Raw genomic sequence first — 25,697 nt, forward strand, 5'->3', positions numbered from 1 at the left:
TTAAAGGAATAAAAGGTTGAAAACCAATTAGGAAAAGCCTTTAAAATGATCTAAATAAAAACAGTTGATATATGGGTTAATAAAATCATAACACCATTGTATTCTAGTTGTATATAAAAAAAAAATCCATATAAGATTTCACGTCTTGTTTAAGTTAAAGAATTTCTTTTTAAAATTTAAGGTTGATGAAATTTCGGTTTTATTTGGGTATTTTATATAGGTTAAATACATGTATATAAAAGACAAGCTATAGTACTTTTAAATATTTTTTATATTTAGATGCACAAACAAAAAGAACAACAATTTGATAATTATATTTCATAGATTACAACATGTTTATTAATTTTAGTTTTATTAACAATATAAACGGTTATTCGGTCAATATTTCGGGTTAGGGTCGGTTTTAATTTTTAAACCCGTTTTCAGTTTTACCTTGACTTTTAAAAGTTCCCGTTTTCTACTTTTCCATCAAATCGCCATTTCCACACCTCTCCCGTTCGACCTCTGTCAAATTCTCCCATTGCAATCCATCTTTTGCTCCGTCAAATCACCGTCGCTGACTCCGATCACCGGCAGAGATGAGCGGACACGATTCGAAGTACTTTTCCACAACCAAAAAAGGAGAAATCCCTGAGCTTAAAGAAGAGCTCAATTCTCAGTACAAGGTTTTAGTCTTTTAGATATAACTCTCCGCTATGAATACATATTTATGTATCTTTATCTACTATTTTTAGATATGCATACTGATCCAATGATAGAATAGCTTAAATTCATATAAATTCCCTCGTTCGTGTTTGATCGGTTGAAAATATTCTTCATAATGCTAGATGTATCATCAGATCTATAAGCGTGTTACGCCATTAGTAATTTAGGTCGTTTCGAGGTGTTTATTGGAGCTTTGTTGATTCATTATGTGTATTTACATGGAGTGATAACCAAAAAATCAAATATAATGAACCCTAGTTTCAGTCATCTAAATGAAGTATCTTTCTACGCATTTTAGCATTTACATGTCAGTTATTACTGCAACTGCCTAAAATTCTAAAACGAATGAGATGCTTTACAATAGCCTCAAATGTTGATTGCTGTTTACCCTACAAGCACATGCTTTCATTTTGGGGGAGATTTGGTGCTTTTGATTGAAATTAGGCCACATAATGTGTATGTAGATAATCTGGAAAACCATTCATAATTTGAACTGGTGAAATTCCAAATTGAAACCAAAGGTTGTTGGGTATCATGAAGAGTCTTTTCATCTACATGACATGGAGACAGTGTTATTTATCTCCTATACAGAACTTCACAAGAGTGGCACTATTTCTCTAATAGCTTCAAATAGCATGTGATGCTTACCATTACTGTGAGCACATGCTTACACAAAACTTTAGAAAGATGGAGTTAGAATTAAATGCTGTTTAACAAGTTGGGATATCTGAAAGTACATATCCAACAAGTAACTCATTCAGAAGACCTAGCTCAGTATCTTGGTAGTATTCTTCTAGGTGTGGTGGTTAACATGCCTTATGTGCATGCCAGTATGAAATCATAATCACTGCATAATGCATGACTAATCTAATATCTTCTTATGCATAATGAACTAATGATGGCTTATTTCAGATACACTTTTAGCTCATTACCTTGATTTGTTTCTTGTGCTATCCAGGATAAGAGAAAAGATGCTGTTAAAAAGGTGATTGCTGCCATGACTGTTGGGAAGGATGTTTCATCACTATTCACAGATGTCCTCAACTGCATGCAGACAGAAAATTTGGAGCTCAAGAAGCTTGTTTACTTGTATCTCATCAATTATGCTAAAAGTCAACCTGACCTAGCAATACTTGCAGTCAATACTTTTGTCAAGGCAAGAAGTAGGAGAAACTATAGCCTATAGATTCATACTATGCATGATATTGTATAATCATTCTATGTCATAAGTGAATTCATAAAGTAACCAAAATATGATTTGCATTGAACATTGCAGGATTCACAGGACCCAAATCCTTTGATCCGTGCTTTAGCTGTTAGAACAATGGGATGCATCCGAGTTGATAAGATTACAGAATATCTTTGTGATCCCCTTCAAAGGTGTCTCAAGGTAACACAACACACCTCATTATTGTTGGAGTCTTTATATATAAAGTATAAACTAACCAGAGTTCTATAAAATGATTTAACTCTCTACACCCCTCTATCAGGATGATGACCCTTATGTTAGAAAGACAGCAGCTATATGTGTTGCTAAACTTTATGACATTAATGCCGAGTTAGTTGAAGATAGGGGTTTTCTAGAAGCTCTCAAGGAGTTGATATCTGACAATAACCCTATGGTTGTAGCAAATGCTGTTGCAGCTCTTGCAGAAATTCAAGATAACAGCAGTAAACCCATCTTTGATATAACCACCATTACACTTACAAAACTTCTTACTGCTCTCAATGAATGCACTGAGTGAGTGTGATTCTTGAATACTTATGACTTATCTTTTATTAAAATCTGCTATGAAATGTATATGTTATCCTGTTTTTTGTTCTAAATTGTTGTTATATATTTATAGGTGGGGTCAAGTTTTCATATTAGATGCTCTTTCCAAATACAAGGCAGCTGATGCTCGTGAAGCTGAAAATATAGTAGAGAGAGTCACTCCAAGACTGCAACATGCGAATTGTGCTGTTGTTCTTTCAGCTGTTAAGGTGGATTTGATTACTTTTTTAAAAAAAAAAAAAAAAAAAATTACTTTTCATGAAGCATAGGGACAGTATTGTAATTTACTCTAATATATCCATGTTCTGATTGGGTTAAAAGATGATCCTTCAACAAATGGAACTCATCAGCAGTCCTGATGTGATTAGAAACCTCTGCAAGAAAATGGCTCCTCCTCTTGTAACACTACTTTCTGCAGAACCTGAGATCCAATATGTTGCATTAAGGAACATCAACCTTATTGTACAGAGGCGTCCTACAATTCTTGCTCATGAAATTAAGGTATCAATATCATGCTTTAGTATTTACTTCTTTTCATACCCTTGTTAAAAATACACCTACTTTGTAGGTGTTCTTCTGCAAGTACAACGATCCAATATATGTGAAGATGGAGAAGCTAGAGATCATGATTAAGCTTGCTTCAGATAGAAATATCGATCAGGTGACTAAAACATTTCTTACAAAAGACTATATTTGTTAAATGTATGTTTCATAATCATGTCTGTAGGTATTGCTGGAGTTTAAAGAATATGCTACAGAAGTAGATGTAGAGTTTGTGAGAAAAGCTGTTCGTGCTATTGGGCGTTGTGCTATCAAGTTAGAAAGAGCAGCTGAACGTTGCATTAGTGTTCTTCTAGAACTCATCAAAATTAAAGTCAATTATGTTGTTCAAGAAGCAATTATAGTCATCAAAGATATTTTCAGAAGATACCCCAACACGTAACACTTTTCTTTTTTTCCCCTTTTTCCTTACCCATAATATTATATATCAACTAACTCAAGTTTTTAATTTTACCACAGTTATGAATCTATCATTGCTACACTTTGCGAGAGTTTGGACACTTTGGATGAACCAGAGGCCAAGGTATAGTGTTTATCTCCCCCCCTCCTCTTTTTTGCTTTATGTAGAAATTTAGTAAAAGTTTTTTTTTTTAAACAGGCGTCGATGATTTGGATAATTGGTGAATATGCTGAAAGAATTGATAATGCTGATGAACTTCTTGAAAGCTTTCTTGAGACATTCCCTGAAGAACCTGCACAAGTTCAATTGCAGTTATTAACTGCTACAGTTAAGCTTTTTCTCAAGAAGCCAACCGAAGGACCACAACAGATGATTCAGGTAGTAAGATTGTTGAATACAATTTTGTGTTTTTACTTTTTATTTATAATGTAGACTTTAAATTTTACACTTCTACAGGTTGTTTTGAATAATGCAACTGTGGAAACTGACAATCCAGATCTTAGGGATCGTGCTTACATATATTGGCGTCTTTTATCAACTGATCCCGAGGTTCATAGCTTCATATCATAAAATATTTATATTGCTTTATTCAGAAAGTTTAAATTAAATTATTAATGTTATTTATTTTAATGTATGTTAGGCTGCTAAAGATGTTGTGTTAGCTGAGAAGCCAGTGATCAGTGACGATTCAAATCAATTGGATTCATCTCTCCTGGATGAGCTTCTTGCAAACATTGCTACTTTGTCCTCTGTATACCACAAACCCCCTGAAACATTCATAACACGTGTCAGAACTGTTCAGAAAACAGAAGAAGAAGAGTTTCCGGAAGGAATCGAAGGAGGGTATACCGAAACTTCATCTTCACTGGTTGTTGATGGTGGTGCATCACTACCACAACCACCACCTGCCGCCGCCCCTGTGCCGGATTTACTTGATCTTATGGGTCTTGATGGCGGTGACGATAGTAATGCCATTGTTCCCGTTGATCAGCCTGCAGCTGGGTAAGGCAAAAAAAGATATATATTTTTTTATTTATTTTAATAAAGTACCAAAATACCCCTATGATATATTTAATTTAGTTTTTGTTTTATTTACAATTTCAGCCCTCCTCTACCGGTTGTATTACCAGCATCAAGCGGTCAAGGTCTGGAAATAAGCGGTCAACTAGTACGAAAAGACGGTCAAATATTTTACAGTTTAAACTTGGAAAACAACACAAATATTCCACTCGATGGATTCATGATTCAATTCAACAAGAACACATTTGGTCTCGCAGCAGGTGGACCCCTCCAGGTATATATATATATATATTTACAATCAACCCCCTCAACTTCCCTCTTCTTGCTGATTTTTTCAAAACAATGTATAATAACATAATGTATATTTACAATCAGGTCCCTCAAGTACAACCAGGAACATCGGCAAGAACGCTTCTTCCGATGGTTCTGTTCCAGAACATAGCACCGGGCCCACCGAATTCAATTTTGCAAGTGGCGGTGAAGAACAATCAACAGCCTGTGTGGTATTTTAGCGATCGATTATCGTTGCTTGTGTTGTTCATGGAAGATGGAAGAATGGAACGATCTGCTTTCCTTGAGGTAACGAGAAAATGTGAAATTACCTCTTTACCCATGGAAACTTTATGTTATTACTTGTTGGTTGATGATTCCATATTATGTATATTTATTCCAGACATGGAAGTCGTTGCCTGATTCCAATGAGGTGTCAAAGGAGATTCCTGGAATTACGATAAACAATGTAGACTCAACAATCGAGCAATTAGCTTCTTCCAACATGTTCTTCATTGCAAAACGTAAGAACGCGAATCAAGAGGTGTTGTATCTGTCGGCTAAAATCCCGAAAGGAATCCCGTTCTTGATTGAACTTACAGCCGTTATCGGTGTTCCGGGGCTCAAGTGTGCGATTAAATCTCCTACCCCTGAAATGGGCCCCTTATTCTTTGAAGCCCTTGAGACTCTCCTCAGTCACAGGGGTTGATTCGTAATTCCCTGATTTTGGTCATTCTTTTTATTTTATTTTTTTGCATAAGTTTTGCATTTTGATATATAGTATGAGTATAGGGAATCATTGTACTTTGAGAATTGTTTGTTTTTTAAAGTTATCGTGTTTCTTTGTTTGTGTGTTTGTACGAATGCTACCTTGTTTAATGTTTTATGATGAAAACCCAAAAGCATGATTGGCTCTGAATATTATGAGGTACGTGTTGTATACAAGTTTGTATGTACACCATATCAAAACCATGTCGTTTTGGTTACAGTAGAATTCTTACACTTCCTTTTTTTTCTGTTATCTTTTTGTTAGGAGTAAACTATACTTTTCGTGTTTGAGTTATCTTTTTGGATTTAATATGTTCTTAATATGTAAAGACAAGCCCATTACTATTTACTCTTCCATACAGACATATTGCTAATGGAAGTAAACTGACCGTCTTCATACAACACATTTTATGTATATGTGACAATACCGTTTTATTCATCCTCTTCAAACTAACTATTTGGGTTTGTGCTCCTTATCTCAACAAAAATATCTTCCACTGATACGAATCTTCAACAAACCAAAAACAAACGAACCTAAGTCTAAATAATAATAGAAACAAGACCATAAATTGAATTTGTGAGTAGCTTAGAAGTAGAAGACAGAGTACAAAAATGGGAAATTCGGATGAGAAACCATGCATAAGTTATAGGACCAAGCGTTGTTCAATGACACAGTGTTATCGATGTTATTCAGGTGATATACTAGTCCCTAAAACAGTGGTAGTAGGCTTCAAAGGATGTCATAGACTTTGGGGTCAATCTGTTGAATTTGATACTTGGACATGTCACAAGAACCTCTCCCACAACAAGGTGTCTCATATGGCATCCCCTGAAAAGTGGTGGAATCTTTTGTTATTTGCATCCCTAGGATGTGAAAATTATGAGTTGTGATAACTAAATGTAATACAATTGGTTAAATTAGACATGTAAAATGATGCATAAAATGCATCTAGCATCATTAAAAAGAATGGACCATGGCACCCCATGATTGCCATTAGCAATCCCATCCAAAATCAAAGCAAAATCGTACAAGCTGAGTGTCAATCTATGATGAAGCCCCTTTTACACATACGTGTTGTTAATGAAACTATTCACTTATGTAACACCCATGAAGTTGTAGTCACATGTTTTAACCTTAAAGAATAATTATTCCCTATAATTTGATTTTAATTTGGAGTCTAATTTGGTAGGTTAAAAGGGTGTATAGTTCATGTAGTGATGGTGGGACCAATTTGGGTAAACGATGTACATTAGGTATGTATCATTAATCATATCAAGCTTCCAACTAATTAACTAGTGTCATAACAACTTATTTTCCATTAAGGAATGGGTATAAATTTATCAAGTCTAAGAGGAATAGTTAAGAACTCAAGATTGACAATGTGGAAATTCGATGTATCCATATGGGCTTAAAATTGTCAATTAATGAATATGTGGTCTACATATAAGAGGGGAATCGTAGGTCACCTACTTGTTGACTCGAGAGATGTAATAGATGAACGGTCGATAAAGAGAGGGATAGAGGCGTCGGCCAAGAAGGAAAAATTAAGTTGTTTGTGGTTTGTCAAAACAGACTAGTTGAGTGTAATTATCTAAATCTATATGTAGGTCAATGTATTTTCATTTCTTGTATGAGTAGTCCTGTGGTTCTATTTTTTTTTTTCATAATTGATGTTACGTTTTTATGATTGATTAGACTTTATTATTATTATTATTATTATTATTATTATTATTATTATTATTTTTCAGTTTTAAGATAATATTGATTAATATAAAGAAGCACCTAACCATATATAGCCATCTTCCTTTACTCAAGAACCAGCCACCACCATGGTTTCATTTTTTTCGGCCGGCGCCGCCTTGCCACCGTCGGACACCGTGAAATGCAGAACTACTAATGCTGAAAGCTCATCTTGTTTTTATTTGTTCAAACCCTTGAAAACCCTAACCTTTGGAGTCGGATTGAAATGTAGAACCTTCACCGACGTAATGCTAACCACAAACCTAAATACTAGCTGCCGCTAAACCTAACAGACGAAACCCTAGCTGCAAACTTAAACCCTATTCACAGTTTTAGAAAAAAAAGAACCTTGAGATCGTGATTTTCGGATAAAAAATATTTCATTTGGGTTGAAGAACAATTTCAAACAAAAACCCATGAGGTCGCGTGTTCATCCATGAAGTTCTTAAGTGTGTGTTGAAGAACAAACATATTTCCAGGTGTATGTTTGTGTCGATTTTCAGGTCTAGTGGTAGCAGAGGGTGGTAGTGGTAGCGGTAGATGGTGGTGGCGGAAAGTGGTGATAAAGGGTGGTGTGTGTTCTTGAGTGTGTGTCGTCACGAAGATATCCATAAGTAGAGTTGGCAAAAACTGACATGCCACGCTAACTCAACGAGAAATAAACAAATTTAGGTATGATACTTATTGCCATTCGGGAGAGTTCTTTGGCCAATAAATTGGCCGATGTGTATGCACGCGAGATTGTCACTCGCCGCGATGTATCCGTTTCTATCATATCTGATAGTGATGTACAATTTACTTCTTAGTTTTGGCAGAGGTTTCATAAGGAATTGGGTACGAGACTACACTTAAACATTGCTTATCCCCTCAAATTGATGGTTTGAGTCAGCAGACCATTTAGACGCTCGAGGATATGTCGAGGGCTTGTGTTATCGATTTCGGAGGAAGTTGTGACTCCTACCTCCCTTTAGCTGAGTTTTCTTACAACAACTATCATTCTAGTAATTGTGCACCACCGTATGAGCTTCTCTATGGGAAGAAGTGTCACACACTACTTTGTTGGGAGAGGTCGGCCACAGGGTCATGGGGAGGATTGAGGTGGTCCTTTAGATGACAAAGCTTATCCAGCTGATCAGGAAGAGGTTACAAACAGCTAAGAGCCGACAAAAGAGTTATGCTAATAGACGACAATCTGAGTTAGAGTTCCTGGTCGGGGACATGGTTTTGCTAAAGGTATCCCCTTGGAAGTGTGTAATACACTTAAGGAAGAGGGGCAAGTTGGGTTCCCGATTCATTGGGCCGTTTCGGGTTGTAGCTAGGATAGGCAAGGTAGCCTACCAATTGGATCTGCCTAAGGAGCTTAGTCAGATTCACAACACCTTCCATGTTTCTCAACTCTGGAAGTGTATGGTTGATGATTCGGTGGTGGTTCCTTTAGATGGCATTCAGTTTGATGAGCGCTTGAATTATTTGGAGAGACTAATGGCTATACTAGATAGGAAGATAAAGACCTTGCGCAACAAGGTGGTACCTTTGGTCAAGGTTTAGTGGAAGCATCGGAAGGATTCCGATCGGACTTGGGATCCCGAGGCAGAGATGTGCCAGCACTATCCAAATTTGTTTTAAGTTGCAAATTTCAAGGAGGAAATCTAGTTCAAGTGGGGGAGAATTGTAATGCCTACTTTTGGGTATGTCTCTCTTAAACAGTATTAAATTTCAAGTTTGAATTTTTGGTGGCCACGGTATGGTGAATGAGTCTCACGACATGGCCATGGCTGGTAAATACATGGATGCTAAGTAAGTGCCATAGCATGGTAATCTATTCGCCACAGCGTGGCCGCTGTTTAATAACAAACCCTAATTTCGAGGTTTGTGCCCCTATTTAAGGGATGTGATGGCTAGGGTTTCCCACCCTCAACCTCAAACACTCTCCCGCAACCTCTTAAAGCAAACCCTAGCCTCTATTTCTAACTCTTGAGTTTTTGTTGTATTTGGTGGTGTTTTGAAGAAGAAGAAGAAGGTGTGTCTTGAGCTTTGTTCAGCAAGCAACTCTCTCTATTCTCCTTCAGCACGTTTCTAGACTTTTTAAGTCCTTAAGATCTTGATTTTTATGCTACCTGCTTCTAGATCTAGCCCTTTTGTCCCTTAATCTTTATGTCGAGGGAGTTTGGAAGTTTGGATTCCATAAAGTTGGCAACTATATTGATCATTGTGGTCATCTTAGGTATGTTCCAGATCTGATGATCCTTGGAGTTTTGGTCCCTTGCATAAGCCTTGAGTTCATAATTACCATATTTTGATCTAAAATGGAAGAAACATGCATTGGTCATGTATGTCCATAAAGCTACGATTTTTATGGTCCATTAGGTGTATGAAACCGTTCTGGAAACTTTGGGAGAGTAACTTTAGTGATTAAATGCTTAATGGGTTTTTGCATGCCTTGAATTGCCTTTAAGGAGATAGGGTTTGAGATCTTGACTTATTGGGATGTCTTAATGGATAAAGTTGGAAACTTTATCCATCAAGACTTTGGGAAGCTTTAGAGCTCTTGGAATTGTTAGGAAACAACTTAACACGTTATGTTATTCAAACTAGTCCCCACGACATGGCGACTATGTAAGGATCCGAGTGTTTTGTCCTTATGTTGCCATGACGTGGATGGTGGATGGTCATGATGTGGCGACTCACTGATTTGGACTTTTGGGCAGTTGATCGTTGACTTTGATAAAGTTTGACTTTAGGTCGATCGGAGTATTTTAAGTTGTAGAATGAGACTTAGTCTCAGTCTGTTGTATATGTGACATGTAGAGTCGGTATTTGGATCAATGATCAGTTCAACCATCTTCTTGGTTCCAAGGTGAGTTTTCCTCAATGCACTCGTGAGTCGAAGGCACCAATGTCGGCCCACTCGATTTGTGTTATGTACCCTTGTTTATAGGACGTTGCTATGTTGTAGTGATCTGTTAGATTAATAGATTTGTATGATTATTTGTATTTATTGGATATTGTTTATCTGTTGCATATGTCAACATTGTGCGGTTGGGCTGAGGAGGCACTGCTTTGTGTTGTAAGCCAACAAACCCGGGAGCAATCCAGTCATAAGTTGAGGGTCGAGAGGGCATCTAGTTTTATGTTGTGGGCTCGATAGCAAGCTAGTCATGAGTTGTGGGCCGCGAGTGGGCAATTTAGTCTCATGTTGTGGGCTTAGGGGCAATCCAGTATGTTTTTGTGGGACTATTGTGTATGCATGGAATATGTACTATTATGTGGGGTATTTTAGGAGAACTACTACGCAAAAAATGAAACTACAAGACCAAGTGCGTAGTGGTTTGCATAGTTGTACTCAACTAGGCTGTTTTGGCAAACCACATAGACCAACCGTATAATTTTGTCTATAAAAATTTCAAAGTTTTGAATTCGGAGAGAGGTTTATTTTGAAAACCCTCTTTACATCAAATATAAACCGTGAAATTAAGAGTTTATGCACAAATACTATTAGGATCAAGTCATACCTCAAAATGGCAAATGGGCGGGACCACCCCTTAAGTCTATCGAGAGAACAATAGTACAATACATAGTTGTAAATCAACCCGATCACTCGGTGTATCCTAATATCGAAACATACTAATTATCGTTTGAAAATAACACGGATTTTCCATTGACATAAATGGTTTTCAAATTGGGCGAAAATAAGGAATATCACAACTTCTAATCACGTTATTTCCAAAAGATGCTATTTAAACATTCAACACTCGATCAAAGCAATACATAGAGGAAATTAAGCTTTATAAACCGAGGCATAGAGCTATATATTACACGGTTAAATCTCGCAAGAGTATCGAAGTGCTTGACTAATAAGTTTTCCTATCTCTAGAGTTACTTGGTTCCTAAGTAAGAGCTACATCAGTTAGCATAAACAATTTACGTGTTCGATTAGATTAGATTATACAAACAAAGCACATGGATCCTTTCAACTTGTTTCCCTGTGTGTTCTTCCTTTTTTCTGTCTTTTTGCAGCATGAACGAACTCCATTATCACTTCCACTTCACTCACTCGCTGTTCCATTCACAACACACATGAATCAGCTTCATAATTAATCACTCTAAAACTCTAAACCCTAAACCCTAAACCAGATATACCTGTGATGCAAAATGCTTTTGGATTGCAATCACCAGTTGTTCCTTTGTAGGATTAGAATGTATGTTTCCCTGAAGAAATTAAAAATCAGTTCCAATATGTGAATCTTCTTAGGGGTAGGGTAGGGTAGGGGTAGAGTTGTATACTTACAAGGTTGAAGGTGCTATAATATCGCCACAGTGTGTCAAATCCAAGCTTCGCGAAGTTGACTTTCTGGTCAAACACACACAAAAAAAAAATCAAGAAAATCAAGAAAATGCATGACAAGATCCGATGCAATGCTTATATTCATTATATGCATAAAACCCACTACAAAAGTCACCTGCTTTCCGATTGTTGACTCCGTGTTCATGTTGTAAGATGCATTTTGACTTTTTAGGTCAAAGTCAAACAAACCCACTTTTTAAATCAATCTATGTTACAAAGTTTCTTATACTCACCGAATTCTTTCAAAATTTTAGTTATTTCATCGTGGGTTTTACCTTTGAAATATATAAGTTTGACTTGAAAAGTCAAAATTGCATCTTGATTCTGTTTCTTGTAAAATAAGTGTTGTTTTCAAGAAAGCTTTACAAGATCTTTCTTTGACTTACTGTGTAAGATGGGTTCCTATTGGATTGAACTTCTTTGTAACCAATACGATTAAAAGGTTTTGTTGACTGAGGTTGACCTTGACCTTGACCTTGACCTTGACTTTGACCCCATGGTCTTGTGTATCGAACCCTAGGCTTGCTTGCTTTGCTGAACTCCATAGCACCAGCTGCCACCAAAAATACATCAAACACAAACATTCACATGAAAATAGTTTCCAAATGCGACAACTTTTATGGGAATAATAATTTTTATAAAAACTTACAAAAGAAATTGTCTTTTTCACCAACATCAGAGCCACAACTAGAATTATCAAATTCATATTCTCCATCTTCTTCATGACCTGTAGGTGGTTCAAGAACACTCAAAGCATTCCTTTGTAGCTTCACTTCCACTCCATTCTTCAAAACCTACAAAAAAGAACATTACTTTTATGGAATGCTATTCCATTCCTATGTGGGATTCTTTCAATTCCGATGTAATGATCGATTCCATTCCCTTCATGGAATGAGTAAAAAGGGAATAAAGAAATACCAACCAGCCAATGCCAACCACCTAGGCCAACAGCCTTTTTGACAACACCTTGAAGTCCAACCAAAACCGATTTTGTTCGGTTGTTTCCAGTTACAATAACTTTTGTATGTCTTGGAAGAACAGAAAGCTCTTCTTCACCAATTTCTTCTCGAAAATGGGAGAAGATTCTAGAAGAATACACCTCAGATTCCACCATTTCTCTTAAATCTTTCCCACAAATCTTTTATTCTTTTCTTATAAATCCTCAGCTAATCAAAATTAATCAAGAATCTGAAATTTTCCCAGAAATGAACAGTTAGTTATATGAGTAGAAGTAACATAACTACAAATTTCAAATAAGTTAATAATAATAATAATAATAATATGTCACAAAGTATTCATTAAATCTTCATACCTGAAAAGGAATAAAGATTAAGGGTATACCAACAAAGAAATTCAGACCCTTTTGAGATAAAGCCAACTTGAAATGGTTAGTGTGTGAGAGAGGGTGTGTATGTGAGTGTGTGTGTTTTCTGTTTTTATGCTTAAAGATTTTGAATATTTTAAAAATTCTGACATGAGACAGTTTAAGGGAATGTTGAATGCAATGTGTCCCCACAGAGTATTCATTAATCTCCATATCATTCACAGACTCTTGTTTGGTAGCAATAAATGAACCAATAAATGAATCAAAGAAGATATAATAATGACTCTCTTTTTTGTTACAAGATAATCATTGTACTTGTTAAATTGTAAAAATTACATCATTCGTGTGTTAGCTTTGAGTGATTCTTGTCATTAGTTTTCTTATTTTGAAATGTTCATAGCTAAAACCGGATAAAATGTTTCAAATTATAATGTCATTGGTAAAAAAAAAAAAGTTGTAACTTATGTAAAATTTTCAAAATATAATGTCTGTATAACAAAAATAGGTGACAGTAGAATACTTTAGTAAAATTTTCAAAATTCAATTCTAAGGGGAAAAAATTATAAATAGATATTATGTAATATAAAGAAATGAGAATAGTATAGTATAATATATAAAAATAAAATGCTGTTTTTCGAATTTAATAAGGTGGTTAGTTTACAAATAATTGCATAGCATTTTGAGCCCTAATCGTGTCATCTGAGTTTTTGGTTTTAAAGATGATTACGTGATATTAAACATCTATGATCTCATGATCAATTTACTATAAAGATATATTATAGTAAATAGGCAACAGGAGATAAAGTTTAGATTTTTGTCAAGTTGTGATAATAAAAATGAAAAGTCAAGTTTTGATTATTCAAGAGATGATAACAGAAAGGGGATTCTTTATAAAAGAAATGGACATGTGAATCTTATGAAATTGTAGTCTCCCAAATTAGGTTAAGAGTAAAAGCGACAAACATTGATGCAAAATTATGACATCAAATGATTTACATCACTGAAGATGAATACATGCAGCAATAAAAAAAAATGCAAATTGAACTAAAACAGCAGAGCATATATTAGCTGCAGAATCCCGTTGATAAAAAAAAAAGTTCCAAATTGATTCAACGGAATGATAATAGAACTGCTATTCAAGCTTGAATCGATATCAAATCATCAAAAGCATTGACTATTAAACACTCATTACCTGGAATCATTAGCAGAGAATATCCATGAACAGAGTCGATAAAGATTTTGGGGATGAACTATGAAGAACTCAAATTTCGGATCAGATTGGGGTAAAACAATTGATTTTGATTTGGGTTTTGAGGGAAGCAATGCATGAATTGCGAAGAGGTTTTGGGTTTATGACGATTGAGGTGAAATTCTTCGATCAGTTGAGATTCTTTGTTGTTGGAAAATATGGAGCATATGAATTTAGAGAGAGAAAGGGAGGAGAGACAGTTCTCACATAAACACACTAAATGCTTACCAACTGCCATTGGAACAACCTGCAAATGAATAAAACACACACACTGAGAGACTGTGTGTGTGTGTACGGTACATAATTGATAATTTTGCTTTCGGGTTGACCGGTTTTACTTGCTATTGCCGGTTGCTGTTTGAGCCATTATCTAGGAAGAAAGATAATTGTCTTTAATTAAACAAAATGATATTTAATCTATAAATACAACATTTAATTATCATAGGTTAATAACCGACTAACTGAAAAATATTAGTTTCACCTATTTGTTGAAAAACCTTTACATTAAAGATATAAAGTTGTATTTGACGTTAGAAAATCATATATTATATATATGTTTCCATTATAAGAAGGTTTTCAAAGATACAAAATTACTATTAATTTTTTTTCTTTTATTAGTTTAAAATAAATTAGAATATTTTTGCCCTTTAGATAATTACTTTTATAAAACTAGTTAAAGTTAATTCTTTAACTCATAAAAAATGAATTGTATTTAAATAAAATAAAAGGTTTAGATCATTTTTGGTCACTTAACTTTTGGTTTTGTGTTTATTTGGTCACTTAACTCTTTTTAAGTTTTAAAAGGTCATCAAACTTTTGGTTTTGTGCTCATTTAATCACTTAACTTTTGGTTTGGTAACATTTAGTCACCTAACTTTTAAAATTATGCTCATTTAGTCACTAAACTTTTAAATTTTTTCAAAAGTTTAATGACTAAATGAGTACAATTTTAAAAATTAGGTGACTAAATGAGCACAAATCTAAAAGTTAAGTGACTAAATGTGATCAAACTAAAAGTTAAGTGACTAAATGAGCACAAAGTCAAAAGTTTGATGATCTTTTAACACTTAAAAAGAATTAAGTGATCAAACGAGAACAAAACCAAAAGTTAAATGATTAAAAATGACTTAAACCCTAAAATAAAATTAAAAAAAGGCACATAAATAATGAGACAGTTATACCACAATTTGTTCTTAAACAATAGTTTTAAAGTATAATTGTTAGATAAGTGATGTCAAACCAAATACCCATCTTTTCCAAATTAAAAAAAAAAAAAAAAAAAATTCACAGTCTCTTAATAAAACAACAAAACGTTTTTGGTCTTTCCATATTTACGATGTCATTTGTCTTTTATAAACTTACTAATCATATACTAAATATTCAAACACTATAGTTAATTTTTGGGTAATTACATATGTATCCTTCATATTGTTTGTATACCCCTTTAGAATTATATATATATATATATATATATATATATATATATATATATATATATATATATATATATATATATATATATATATATATATATGATTTGATAATTTATGTGAGTGATGATAAATGTAATAACAACTTAATTTTATTATAAACCAAATGACATTTAATCTAGCAGTATCAAATATTTTTATTTTATATTTTCAAAATAAATTTAAGGATTAAGTTTACTAGAAAACAAATATATATAATTTATAAATAAAATTATATATATTTAAGTTAACTGTTATATATATATATATATATATATATATATATATATATATATATATATATATATATATATATATATATATATATATATATGGAAAAGTGAATATACCCTTAACGGTATATAAGTTTAGGTACCCAAACACACCATAATACGTCGTTTTATTTGATATATTTATTATAATGTTCTTAGACATAAACCTCTAACTTGATTTACTGTCAAGATTTTTGAAATTCACTATTATCTTTCTTTTATATCACATCTTTTTGTCGAATACATATTAGGCTACATATATTATAATTGAAAATGAAAATTATGTAAGATGAAGATAAATGTGTAATTTATAAAAATTATGGAAATAAATCAAGTTAGAAGTTATATTATAAGAACATTAAACAATTAGAATGTATTATATAATACAAAACGACATAGTATTGTGAGTTTGGGTACGCAAGCTTTTATATATATATATATATATATATATATATATATATATATATATATATATATATATATATATATATATATATATATATAGAGAGAGAGAGAGAGAGGATACGAGTATCTTGAAAATTGAGTTGATTGCTCAATTATATAATGTATTTATATGTTTTTATAACTTATACAATAAACTAAATTAGATTTTCTACTGAATTATTTATACGATAAATTTATATTTTTTTTTTATAACGAAACATGTATTTTTGAAAAAATAAATAAATAAAGGAAAAAAAACCGTTCCATGATTTGATAAAAATTTGTAAGTTTATTTTATAAATGAATAAAAAACCCATTAAATATAAACTCTTAATATTAGTTTCAAAATCTCTTTTTCTAAACAAAACTTTTAATTTTAAAAAATATACATTATTTGAATGGTAGAATGTTTGATGTGATACGAAAAGAAAACAAAATATACGGTATGGAGGGTACCAACTTCTGATACGAGGAGTCCTCTCATACTGACAATGCACCCCCAAAACCATATTGTAATCGTACGACCTTGATTCACCCACGTCACATTCCGATCTTTATCATCACATCAATTGACCTTTTCAAATTTATGTTTTTGCCTTCTTTGGTTCGCATAAAATTACACATTTCATCAAAATATTCGAAAGTTGATATGGCTGGTCCCTTTGGTTTTCACATCTTGTATCGTGCGTCCCTAGACGAGTTATTGTCTAAGTTTGTTGTTAGGTTGGGGGAGTCATGTTGTATGTGCCGAACTACACATCAGCCAAAGGGGGGGGGGGGGGGGGGGAGTGAAATAGAAGAATAGAGGGTGTATGTGCCAAGTGAGGGAGAATAAGGGGTTTCGAACTCGGCATGTCGAGTTCACGGTACGGTATTCGCCGAGTAAACATTAGCAATGTCGAGCCGGTTGCCTAGCCACTTCCTTTAGCTTTAACTACAATGTAAAAAGACGTTTCTACCATCTATCCAGAACTATTATAACACGTAAACTACATAGACCATATAAAAGTTATTTGAAATATAAATTAAAGAAAAATTGAGTAATCTAACTCATATAAACGATTATTTTAATTATAATAACCAACTTATAATTTATTTATTTTATTTTTATGTTTTTGTAAAATGGCCATTATCTTTAAAATATAAGATTCTGGAGTAGTATCATTCATTTCGAAGTTACTAGTCTGAAATATGAATCTTCGTACATTCCGGACTGATAAAGGTCATTCTGGAGTGCGATAGTCAGCGTCGTACTTAGATGTGACAATATGGAGTCACGGACACACATTTCAGACTTGTATTCCGAATTAAAAAAACATCATTTTTCATCATCTATATATAAATGATAGTTAGACACTTACTTCGGATCATCCGTAATGATCTATTATAACTGCTTTAAGATGAGTTTTTCAGAGAGTGAGCACATAGAAACTTTACCAACCTACCTGTTTACCTACACTGTAACGCCCGGGTTTCAGGGCTAAGCATTTTTGTCAATGTAATAGTCTAGGTCAACTTTTGTAACTCTTTTTGAAGTAATAAATATAAAATATTTGAGTATTATGTGAGTTATGTGTGTTTATGTGTTTATTATTTAATTATAAATGTATAATTAATAAAGAATAAAAATAAGCGTCAAAAATTAAAGTGTGAGATAATCCCGATATATCTACATAACATTGTAGAATATGTCTCAAGGTTTCCGTACATATAAAGAATGCTGAAATCCGAGCTATAACGAAAAAGTTATGGCCCGCCGAAGTTTTACGGCAAAACCGGCACGGCACCGGGAAACGTAAATAGTGAATTTACGATAGAAGAATTTTTAGCCTTAGAAATATAAAAAAAAGTCGTAGAATATGTTAAACTAAGAACATCGATAAAAAGAACGCCCAAATCTGACTTCGTATGAAGAAGTTACGATTTTTCGAAGTTTCGGACTAGCAGTGTACAGCCCGAAATTCAAATGTTTGATCGAGCGGTTTTTAGCCCACACGACCTAAACGAGAATCGAAGATCTCGTTAAGAGTAGCGTAAAGAGAAAAAGATGGGCGAAAACGGATGTCGGATGAAGAAGTTATGAGGATTTAACACACCAATCCTATCCCGACCTGTTGATAATATAAAATTTAAAATCGAGCCAAAATTAGCCGACGAAGTCTAAATGAAAGTTGTAGAGTATGTTCCCACCTTCGCGTGGATATAAAGAACGTCAAAAACGGAGCTCGTATGCGAAAGTTACGAATTTTTAAAGTTAGGACTCGAAAATGCGAAACCTATTGCGAAGTTGATGACGTGGCACAATCCCAGCCGTCGCTTGCGGCCCACGGTCTTGCTTCGGATGAGTGACACGCCCCCTTCGCATTACGCCCCGCGTACCTCCGGCCTTATTCGTCCGAGTCCGAGTGCGAGCCAGCTGTTGCGAGCTGGCAACCACCTCCGAGCTACGCCCCGCGTAGCACCACCGAACGCCCAGCGTAGCGAGGCCCTCGCGCCTATAAAAGGGGGCCGAGGGTGCCCTCATTTTTCACACCAAAATCCTTTCTCTCTCTAAATTCTTTCTCTCTCTACAACCCCAAACCACCCCTAAGCCCTAGTTAAACCCCTAGCACCCTAAGGAAGCCCCGAGGCTCCCGGAGTCCCGAGAAAAAGGAGTTTTTCGGTTTCGAAATGCTGCTCCAATTAAGTCCCGATTTTCGATAAAATTCGCTGTAAGTATGCTACGCTTACGCAATTTTTAATATAGCTTTCAAATAATTATAGGAATGTTATTAGGTCCTTAAAATAATTATTTGGGCTATTATTATGAGTTATATTGAGCGTTATTAACACTTAATAATACTCAGACTAATTAATTTGTCGCGGTTATCATTAAACTAAACCCTAGTGGTATCGATACTAGGTTTTATCGAAGGAATATCGTTTTGAGAGTATCGAAGCGCTGTCCGAGTGCTGAGTCACCACCTACTCAAGTGAGTGCATAGTTACTTCCAACTTACACATAGATATGAAGTATTTTATATAAATTACGTGCTATGTGTGCATATTATCTGAATACTTGCTATCTATGCTAGATGAACGTTGTTATACATGTTTTCAATGATTTAAACTGTATATGTATTTTATATCTACGAAAATGTTGGGGTAAAACATGGGTAGATGTAATAGGTGATGTGTGATAAAATGATGAGAGGCCTCGATGTTGTTGTTGTTGATCCAGTCATCTAGCGGAGTATAGATGACGACCACGGACTCTTCTAGACAGTCCAGTGGAACACTAGCAGGCTCGCAACCTGTAGGTGTTGTGAACGATGTGTTCACCGGTGTACTCCATCCCCCACATGGTTGCCTATTAGGACATTTATTGCTGAGGAATCCCCTTAGCAGTAGTGTCCATCCCGATGATGATCCTTAGGCTAGGTCCCTTATGATAGGTGTTTAGGGACGTAAAGTGAGGATAAAGGGAACGGGTAATCGGGTTATTGTTGATTGATGAAATTAATAAATTTATTTATTGTGGGTTGAAAACCTTATGTGCTCACCAGGCTCCCAAGCCTGACCCACTCAGTTTTATGTATTACAGGTAGTGGCGCATGAGCATAGGTGTGATGTTTTGGACGAGGGATTACGGATATAGGCCTGTAGATATGAAATAATGTAGTAAGGCTTATATTGTACTGTTTATACTTTTGATCTGTACGAACATGACATCCCGAGTCTTTTAATGAAATACATTTCTATGGAAATGCTTTTGATAAATCTTTATCATATTATTTTTTTGGGACAAATTCCGCAACCCTTTTATTAAAAGATAACTCTGATTATGAAATAAAGTATAAACAAAACCGGTCTTTTCTGGCCGTGGATTTTGAGGATGTCACAGTTGGTATCAGAGCATTAGTTTAAGCGAACTAGGAATTTGTAGGATTTCTAGACTTAAACTTAGAATGCTAAGCGATGATTGTGAGGTGTGAGCACTAGCTTATTTTAGGAATTGTGCCTAAAATGCTTTTATGTGCTAAATGCTTTATGCATGATATGATGTTATTTTGTTCGGATCTATGGTCTGTTGCCGACCGGATCTGGAAACCTTATGTGTTTAGGATTCTAAACGTACGACTACGATATTAGAACTAGCATGTAAATGTTTCGGAGTGATAAGGACGATTTAAAACGTCTCTCCTAAATGAAGATCTAAATTCACCTTATTCGGTGTATAGATCAAGATGGCAAGGACCCGTAGCGGAAACGTGAACGCAAATGGAGGTAGGAACCAACCCCCAGTGGTTCAGCAAATACCTATTGTTGAAGAAGTTGCACCTGAGCCAGTTACCATGGCTGGAGTTCAAGCCATGATTCAGGCTATGCTAGCTGAACAAAGGGAAGAAATGAGACGGATGCTCCGCGAGAATAGGGACGAACCTACCATACATGTTGAACCGATGGAGCCAGTTCCCGAGCCATCTGAGGAAGGGAACTATAACCGTCAAGTGAGTCAAATAGGGACTCAAGGTGAACAAAGGGATGGCCCAGAAGGGAGAAACAACAAGGATGGGCGGATGTACAAAAATTTCTTGGGTGCAAAACCACCAAGTCTCTCAGGAAGCCCAAAGCCTGTTGAGATTATGGACTGGATCTCCGAGATAGAGATGGTGTTTGAGAGCTGCGACTGCAACGAAAAGCAGAAGACTGTCTTCGCTGTGAGACAATTGAAAACTGGAAGCTATTGGCAGATACGATGCCACGAGGAGAAGCCCTGAAAATGTCATAGGATGAGTTCTTGGAACAACTAAAGGCGCAGTACTATTCAGAGATAGACCTGATTGATCTGAACAATGAGTTCCAAAATTTGAAGAAGGGGAGAATGAGCATCGATGACTATGCTGTTGCATTTACGGAAAAGATGAAGTTGTTTCCATACCTAGTGCCAACCGAACTTTCCAAAATTGAGAAATTCGCAAACGGACTGCCGGCTGACTTTGGCCCAACAGTGAAGATGGCAACCACTTTGAAATCAGTTATTCGAGCAGCTAAGAACGTGGAGACCCAACAAAAGGAAAGAGGTCTAGAAAGGGATGAGGTTGGTGAGAAACGGAAGTTCGATGGATCCTCGAAGTCCAACAAGAAGAGTAGATTCTCGAAACCTGGTTCGATAGGAGGAGGATCGGAAGCAAAGTGGTGTGACAAGTGCAAGAAGAAGCACTTTGGGAAGTGTGATGGAGGGGTCACTTGTTACAAATGCGGAAAGCCTGGGCAGTATGCTAATGAATGCACCCTTAACCAGAAGGCCTGTTATGGGTGTAATGAAGAAGGGCACATTTTGAAGGACTGCCCGAAGAAGAAGGAAGCAGGAAGACCCAACATACCACCGAAGCCGAAGGCGAGAGCCTTCCAGATGACGCTCGAGGCTGCAAAGGAGGCAGCAGACGTCGCTTCAGGTACCTTTCTTGTAAATGGTTTGCCTGCAAATATACTGTTTGATTCCGGAGCCAACTACTCCTTTGTGTCGCATAAATTTAGTGCGAAATTAGCATTACCTGTAGAAAAACTAGATAATGCCCTGATTATAGAAGTTGCCAGTGGCAAATTCGTACCTGTTAGTAATCGTATTAGGAACATCGTCATTGACCTAAACGGAAACGAATTCCATGAGGAACTATTACCCATAGAGTTAAATGGTTTTGACATCGTTTTGGGTATGGATTGGCTTAGCGCCAACGATGCCGAGATATTATGCCGAAAGAAGATAGTTAGGATAAACCCACCCGGAAAGGAATCATTTATGGTGTACGGGGACAAACGCAGAGTGAGTTCTGGAATCATCTCCCTGATGAAAGCCAAGAAATGTTTTTCCAAAGGATGTGCATCATACTTGGCATTCGTAATCGATGCTAAGAAGGAAAAGAAAGAGGTGCAGAATATACCGGTTGTGTGCGATTATCCAGAAGTCTTTCCCGAAGATCTTCCCGGATTACCACCTGATAGGCAAGTGGAGTTTCGTATAGACTTATTACCAGGAACAACACCGATAGCAAAGGCACCTTACCGATTAGCACCGACGGAGATGAAGGAGCTCATGACGCAACTTCAGGAACTGTTGGACAGCGGTTTCATTCGACCTAGTTCATCACCCTGGGGAGCTCCGGTGTTATTCGTGAAGAAGAAGGACGGAAGCATGAGGATGTGCATAGACTACCGAGAGTTGAATAAGGCAACGGTGAAGAACAAGTATCCATTACCAAGGATTGATGATCTATTCGATCAGCTGCAAGGTTCGAGCTACTTCTCAAAGATCGATCTTAGGTCAGGATATCATCAGCTGAAGGTGAGAGAGCAGGATATTGAGAAGACTGCATTCAGAACAAGATATGGACACTACGAGTTCTTGGTTATGTCATTCGGACTAACCAATGCTCCCGCAGCATTCATGGATTTGATGAATAGGGTTTGTAAACCATTCCTCGATAAATCTGTGATAGTGTTCATCGACGACATTCTCATTTACTCGAAAAGCCAGGAGGAGCATGGAAAGCATCTACGAGAAGTGTTGGAGGTGTTAAAGAAGGAGAAGCTTTTCGCAAAGTTCTCCAAATGCGACTTTTGGATACGGGAAGTCCAATTCTTGGGTCATGTTATTAACCAAGAAGGAATAATGGTTGACCTCGCCAAGATCGAAGCTGTAATGAAGTGGGAACGTCCGAAGAATCCCACGGAGATTCGAAGCTTTCTAGGATTAGCGGGATATTACCGACGATTTATCCAAGGCTTTTCTTCGATAGCTGCTCCATTAACAGCTTTGACCCATAAAGGAGCTACGTATACATGGAGTGAGAAACACGATGAGGCGTTCGAGAAGCTAAAGAAGAAGTTATGTGAAGCACCGATACTTTCTCTACCCGATGGAGTCGAAGATTTCGCAGTTTATAGTGATGCATCTAGAGTCGGGTTGGGTTGTGTTCTGACCCAAAGAGAAAAGGTGATAGCATACGCATCTCGACAATTGAAAGAGCACTAAAAGAACTACCCCACTCATGATCTGGAGTTGGCAGCGGTAGTATTTGCCTTAAAGATATGGAGGCATTACCTCTACGGCACGAAGTGCAAGCTCTTCACTGATCATAAGAGCCTCCAATATCTCTTTAATCAGAAGGAGTTGAACATGAGGCAACGACGCTGGCTAGAACTTCTCAAGGACTACGACTGTGAGATACTTTACCACCCAGGTAAAGCAAATATTGTTGCTGATGCTCTCAGTCGGAAAGTCAATCTTGAAATAAAAAGGCCAAGAGCGTTAAGAATTGAAGTCATCTCGACGATTGTGGAAAGTATCAGGAAAGCTCAAGAAGAAGCCTTAGAAAAGAATGACCGAAAGGAAGAACGTTTGGGAAAAACGTTAGTGTTCGGTACGAACAGTCGAGGACTGAAGGTATTCTAAGATCGAATTTAGGTACCTAAGACGGGAGGGATAAGAGATCTTCTAATGGAAGAAGCACACAAGACCATGTACTCGATTCATCCCGGTAGCACTAAAATGTATAGGGACCTAAAACCCTACTACTGGTGGCCGACGATGAAGCTCGATGTTGCGAAGTATGTGGCTGAGTGCGTAACATGTGCGAGGGTTAAGGCACAACATCAGAAACCGTATGGGAGTTTAGAACCTTTACCTGTACCCATGGGTAAATGGGAAGACATCACTATGGATTTTGTGACTAAACTGCCCAGAACGAAGAACGGACACGACATGATTTGGGTAGTCGTGGATCGTTTCACAAAGAGTGCACACTTCATAGCAGCCAACGAGAAGTGGTCTATGGATAAGCTCGCAAATGCTTACGTGAAGGAAATTGTAAGACTTCACGGTGTCCCTCTTACGATTGTGTCAGATCGTGATAGTCGTTTCACGTCGAGGTTTTGGAGGAGTCTACAAGAGGAGTTGGGTACAAAGTTGTGTTTGAGTACTGCTTACCATCCGCAAACTGATGGTTAGAGCGAAAGAACAATTCAGACGTTAGAAGATATGCTGAGAGCATGTACCCTCGAATTCCAAGGGAATTGGGACGAACACTTACCTCTAGTAGAATTTTCCTACAACAATAGTTTTCACTCGAGCATCAAGATGGCACCTTATCAAGCCTTGTATGGACAAAAGTGTCGTACGCCGTCTTGTTGGCTTGAAGCCGGAGAGAAGCAGTTTATGGGCCCCGATATGGTCCATGAGACTGCTGAGAAATTGAAGGTGATTAGGGAAAGAATGTTAGCAGCTCAGGATCGCCAGAAGAGCTATGCTGACAAGAAAAGACGACCGATAACCTTCGAAGTTGGGGATTCCGTTTTGCTTAAAGTCTCACCGTGGAAGGGACTTATACGATTTGGGAAACGAGGAAAGTTGAGTCCAAGGTTTATTGGACCGTTCAAAGTTCTTCAGAAGATTGGGAACCAAGCTTACAAGCTGGAATTGCCCGAAGAACTCAATGGTATTCATAACACCTTCCATGTGTGTTATTTGAGAAAATTCATGGGAGATGTTCCCGACATAATTCCAATCTCAGAGTTAAGGATGGATGAAAATAAAAGGCTGATCGAAGAGCCCGAGGCAATTGTTGACCGTAAGACTAAGAAGTTACGACGCAAGATGGTCGACTTAGTGCTAGTCCGATGGAAACATTCGAATGGGCCGAATTTCACTTGGGAAACAGAGGATGACATGATGAGTCGCTATCCACATCTGTTTGCTGATGCATGATTCCGGGACGGAATCATCCTAAGGGGGAGAGAATTGGAACGCCCGGGTTTCAGGGCTAAGCATTTTTGTCAATGTAATAGTCTAGGTCAACTTTTGTAACTCTTTTTGAAGTAATAAATATGAAATATTTGAGTATTATGTGAGTTATGTGTGTTTATGTGTTTATTATTTAATTATAAATGTATAATTAATAAAGAATAAAAATAAGCGTCAAAAATTAAAGTGTGAGATAATCCCGATATATCTACATAAAGTTGTAGAATATGTCTCAAGGTTTCCGTACATATAAAGAATGCTGAAATCCGAGCTATAACGAAAAAGTTATGGCCCGCCGAAGTTTTACGGCAAAACCAGCACGGCACCGGGAAACGTAAATAGTGAATTTACGATAGAAGAATTTTTAGCCTTAGAAATATAAAAAAAAGTCGTAGAATATGTTAAACTAAGAACATTGATAAAAAGAACGCCCAAATCTGATTTCGTATGAAGAAGTTACGATTTTTCGAAGTTTCGGACTAGCAGTGTACAGCCCGAAATTCAAATGTTTGATCGAGCGGTTTTTAGCCCACACGACCTAAACGAGAATCGAAGATCTCGTTAAGAGTAGCG

The 25,697-nt window shown here is 36.4% G+C and overlaps 2 protein-coding genes across 2 annotated transcripts; one reads left to right on the forward strand and one right to left on the reverse strand.

The window, feature by feature from the left end:
- Nucleotides 1–462: 462 nt before the first annotated feature.
- Nucleotides 463–5,649, forward strand: LOC145000661 (beta-adaptin-like protein B). The gene is made up of 15 exons (XM_078959924.1): nucleotides 463–665; nucleotides 1,664–1,861; nucleotides 1,982–2,095; nucleotides 2,196–2,446; nucleotides 2,553–2,688; nucleotides 2,801–2,980; nucleotides 3,048–3,140; nucleotides 3,207–3,418; nucleotides 3,500–3,563; nucleotides 3,639–3,818; nucleotides 3,897–3,989; nucleotides 4,081–4,442; nucleotides 4,545–4,734; nucleotides 4,836–5,039; nucleotides 5,134–5,649. The coding sequence occupies exons 1-15, from the start codon at nucleotides 579–581 to the stop codon at nucleotides 5,437–5,439; spliced, it is 2,670 nt and encodes an 889-aa protein (XP_078816050.1). The 5' UTR covers nucleotides 463–578; the 3' UTR covers nucleotides 5,440–5,649.
- Nucleotides 5,650–11,008: 5,359 nt separating this feature from the next.
- On the reverse strand, nucleotides 11,009–14,419 carry LOC144999801 (uncharacterized). The gene is made up of 7 exons (XM_078958960.1): nucleotides 14,101–14,419; nucleotides 12,507–12,772; nucleotides 12,234–12,378; nucleotides 11,971–12,137; nucleotides 11,528–11,590; nucleotides 11,380–11,448; nucleotides 11,009–11,296 (listed from the first exon to the last, which is right to left on the reverse strand). Exons 2-7 carry the CDS (start codon nucleotides 12,696–12,698, stop codon nucleotides 11,210–11,212), a joined length of 723 nt encoding a protein of 240 aa, XP_078815086.1. The 5' UTR covers nucleotides 12,699–12,772; nucleotides 14,101–14,419; the 3' UTR covers nucleotides 11,009–11,209.
- Between the last annotated feature and the right edge of the window lie 11,278 nt (nucleotides 14,420–25,697).

The sequence above is a fragment of the Lactuca saligna genome, chromosome 6 (genome assembly GCF_052625555.1).
Source record: "Lactuca saligna cultivar CGN05327 chromosome 6, ASM5262555v1, whole genome shotgun sequence".
Classification (NCBI taxonomy): Eukaryota; Viridiplantae; Streptophyta; class Magnoliopsida; order Asterales; family Asteraceae; genus Lactuca; species Lactuca saligna.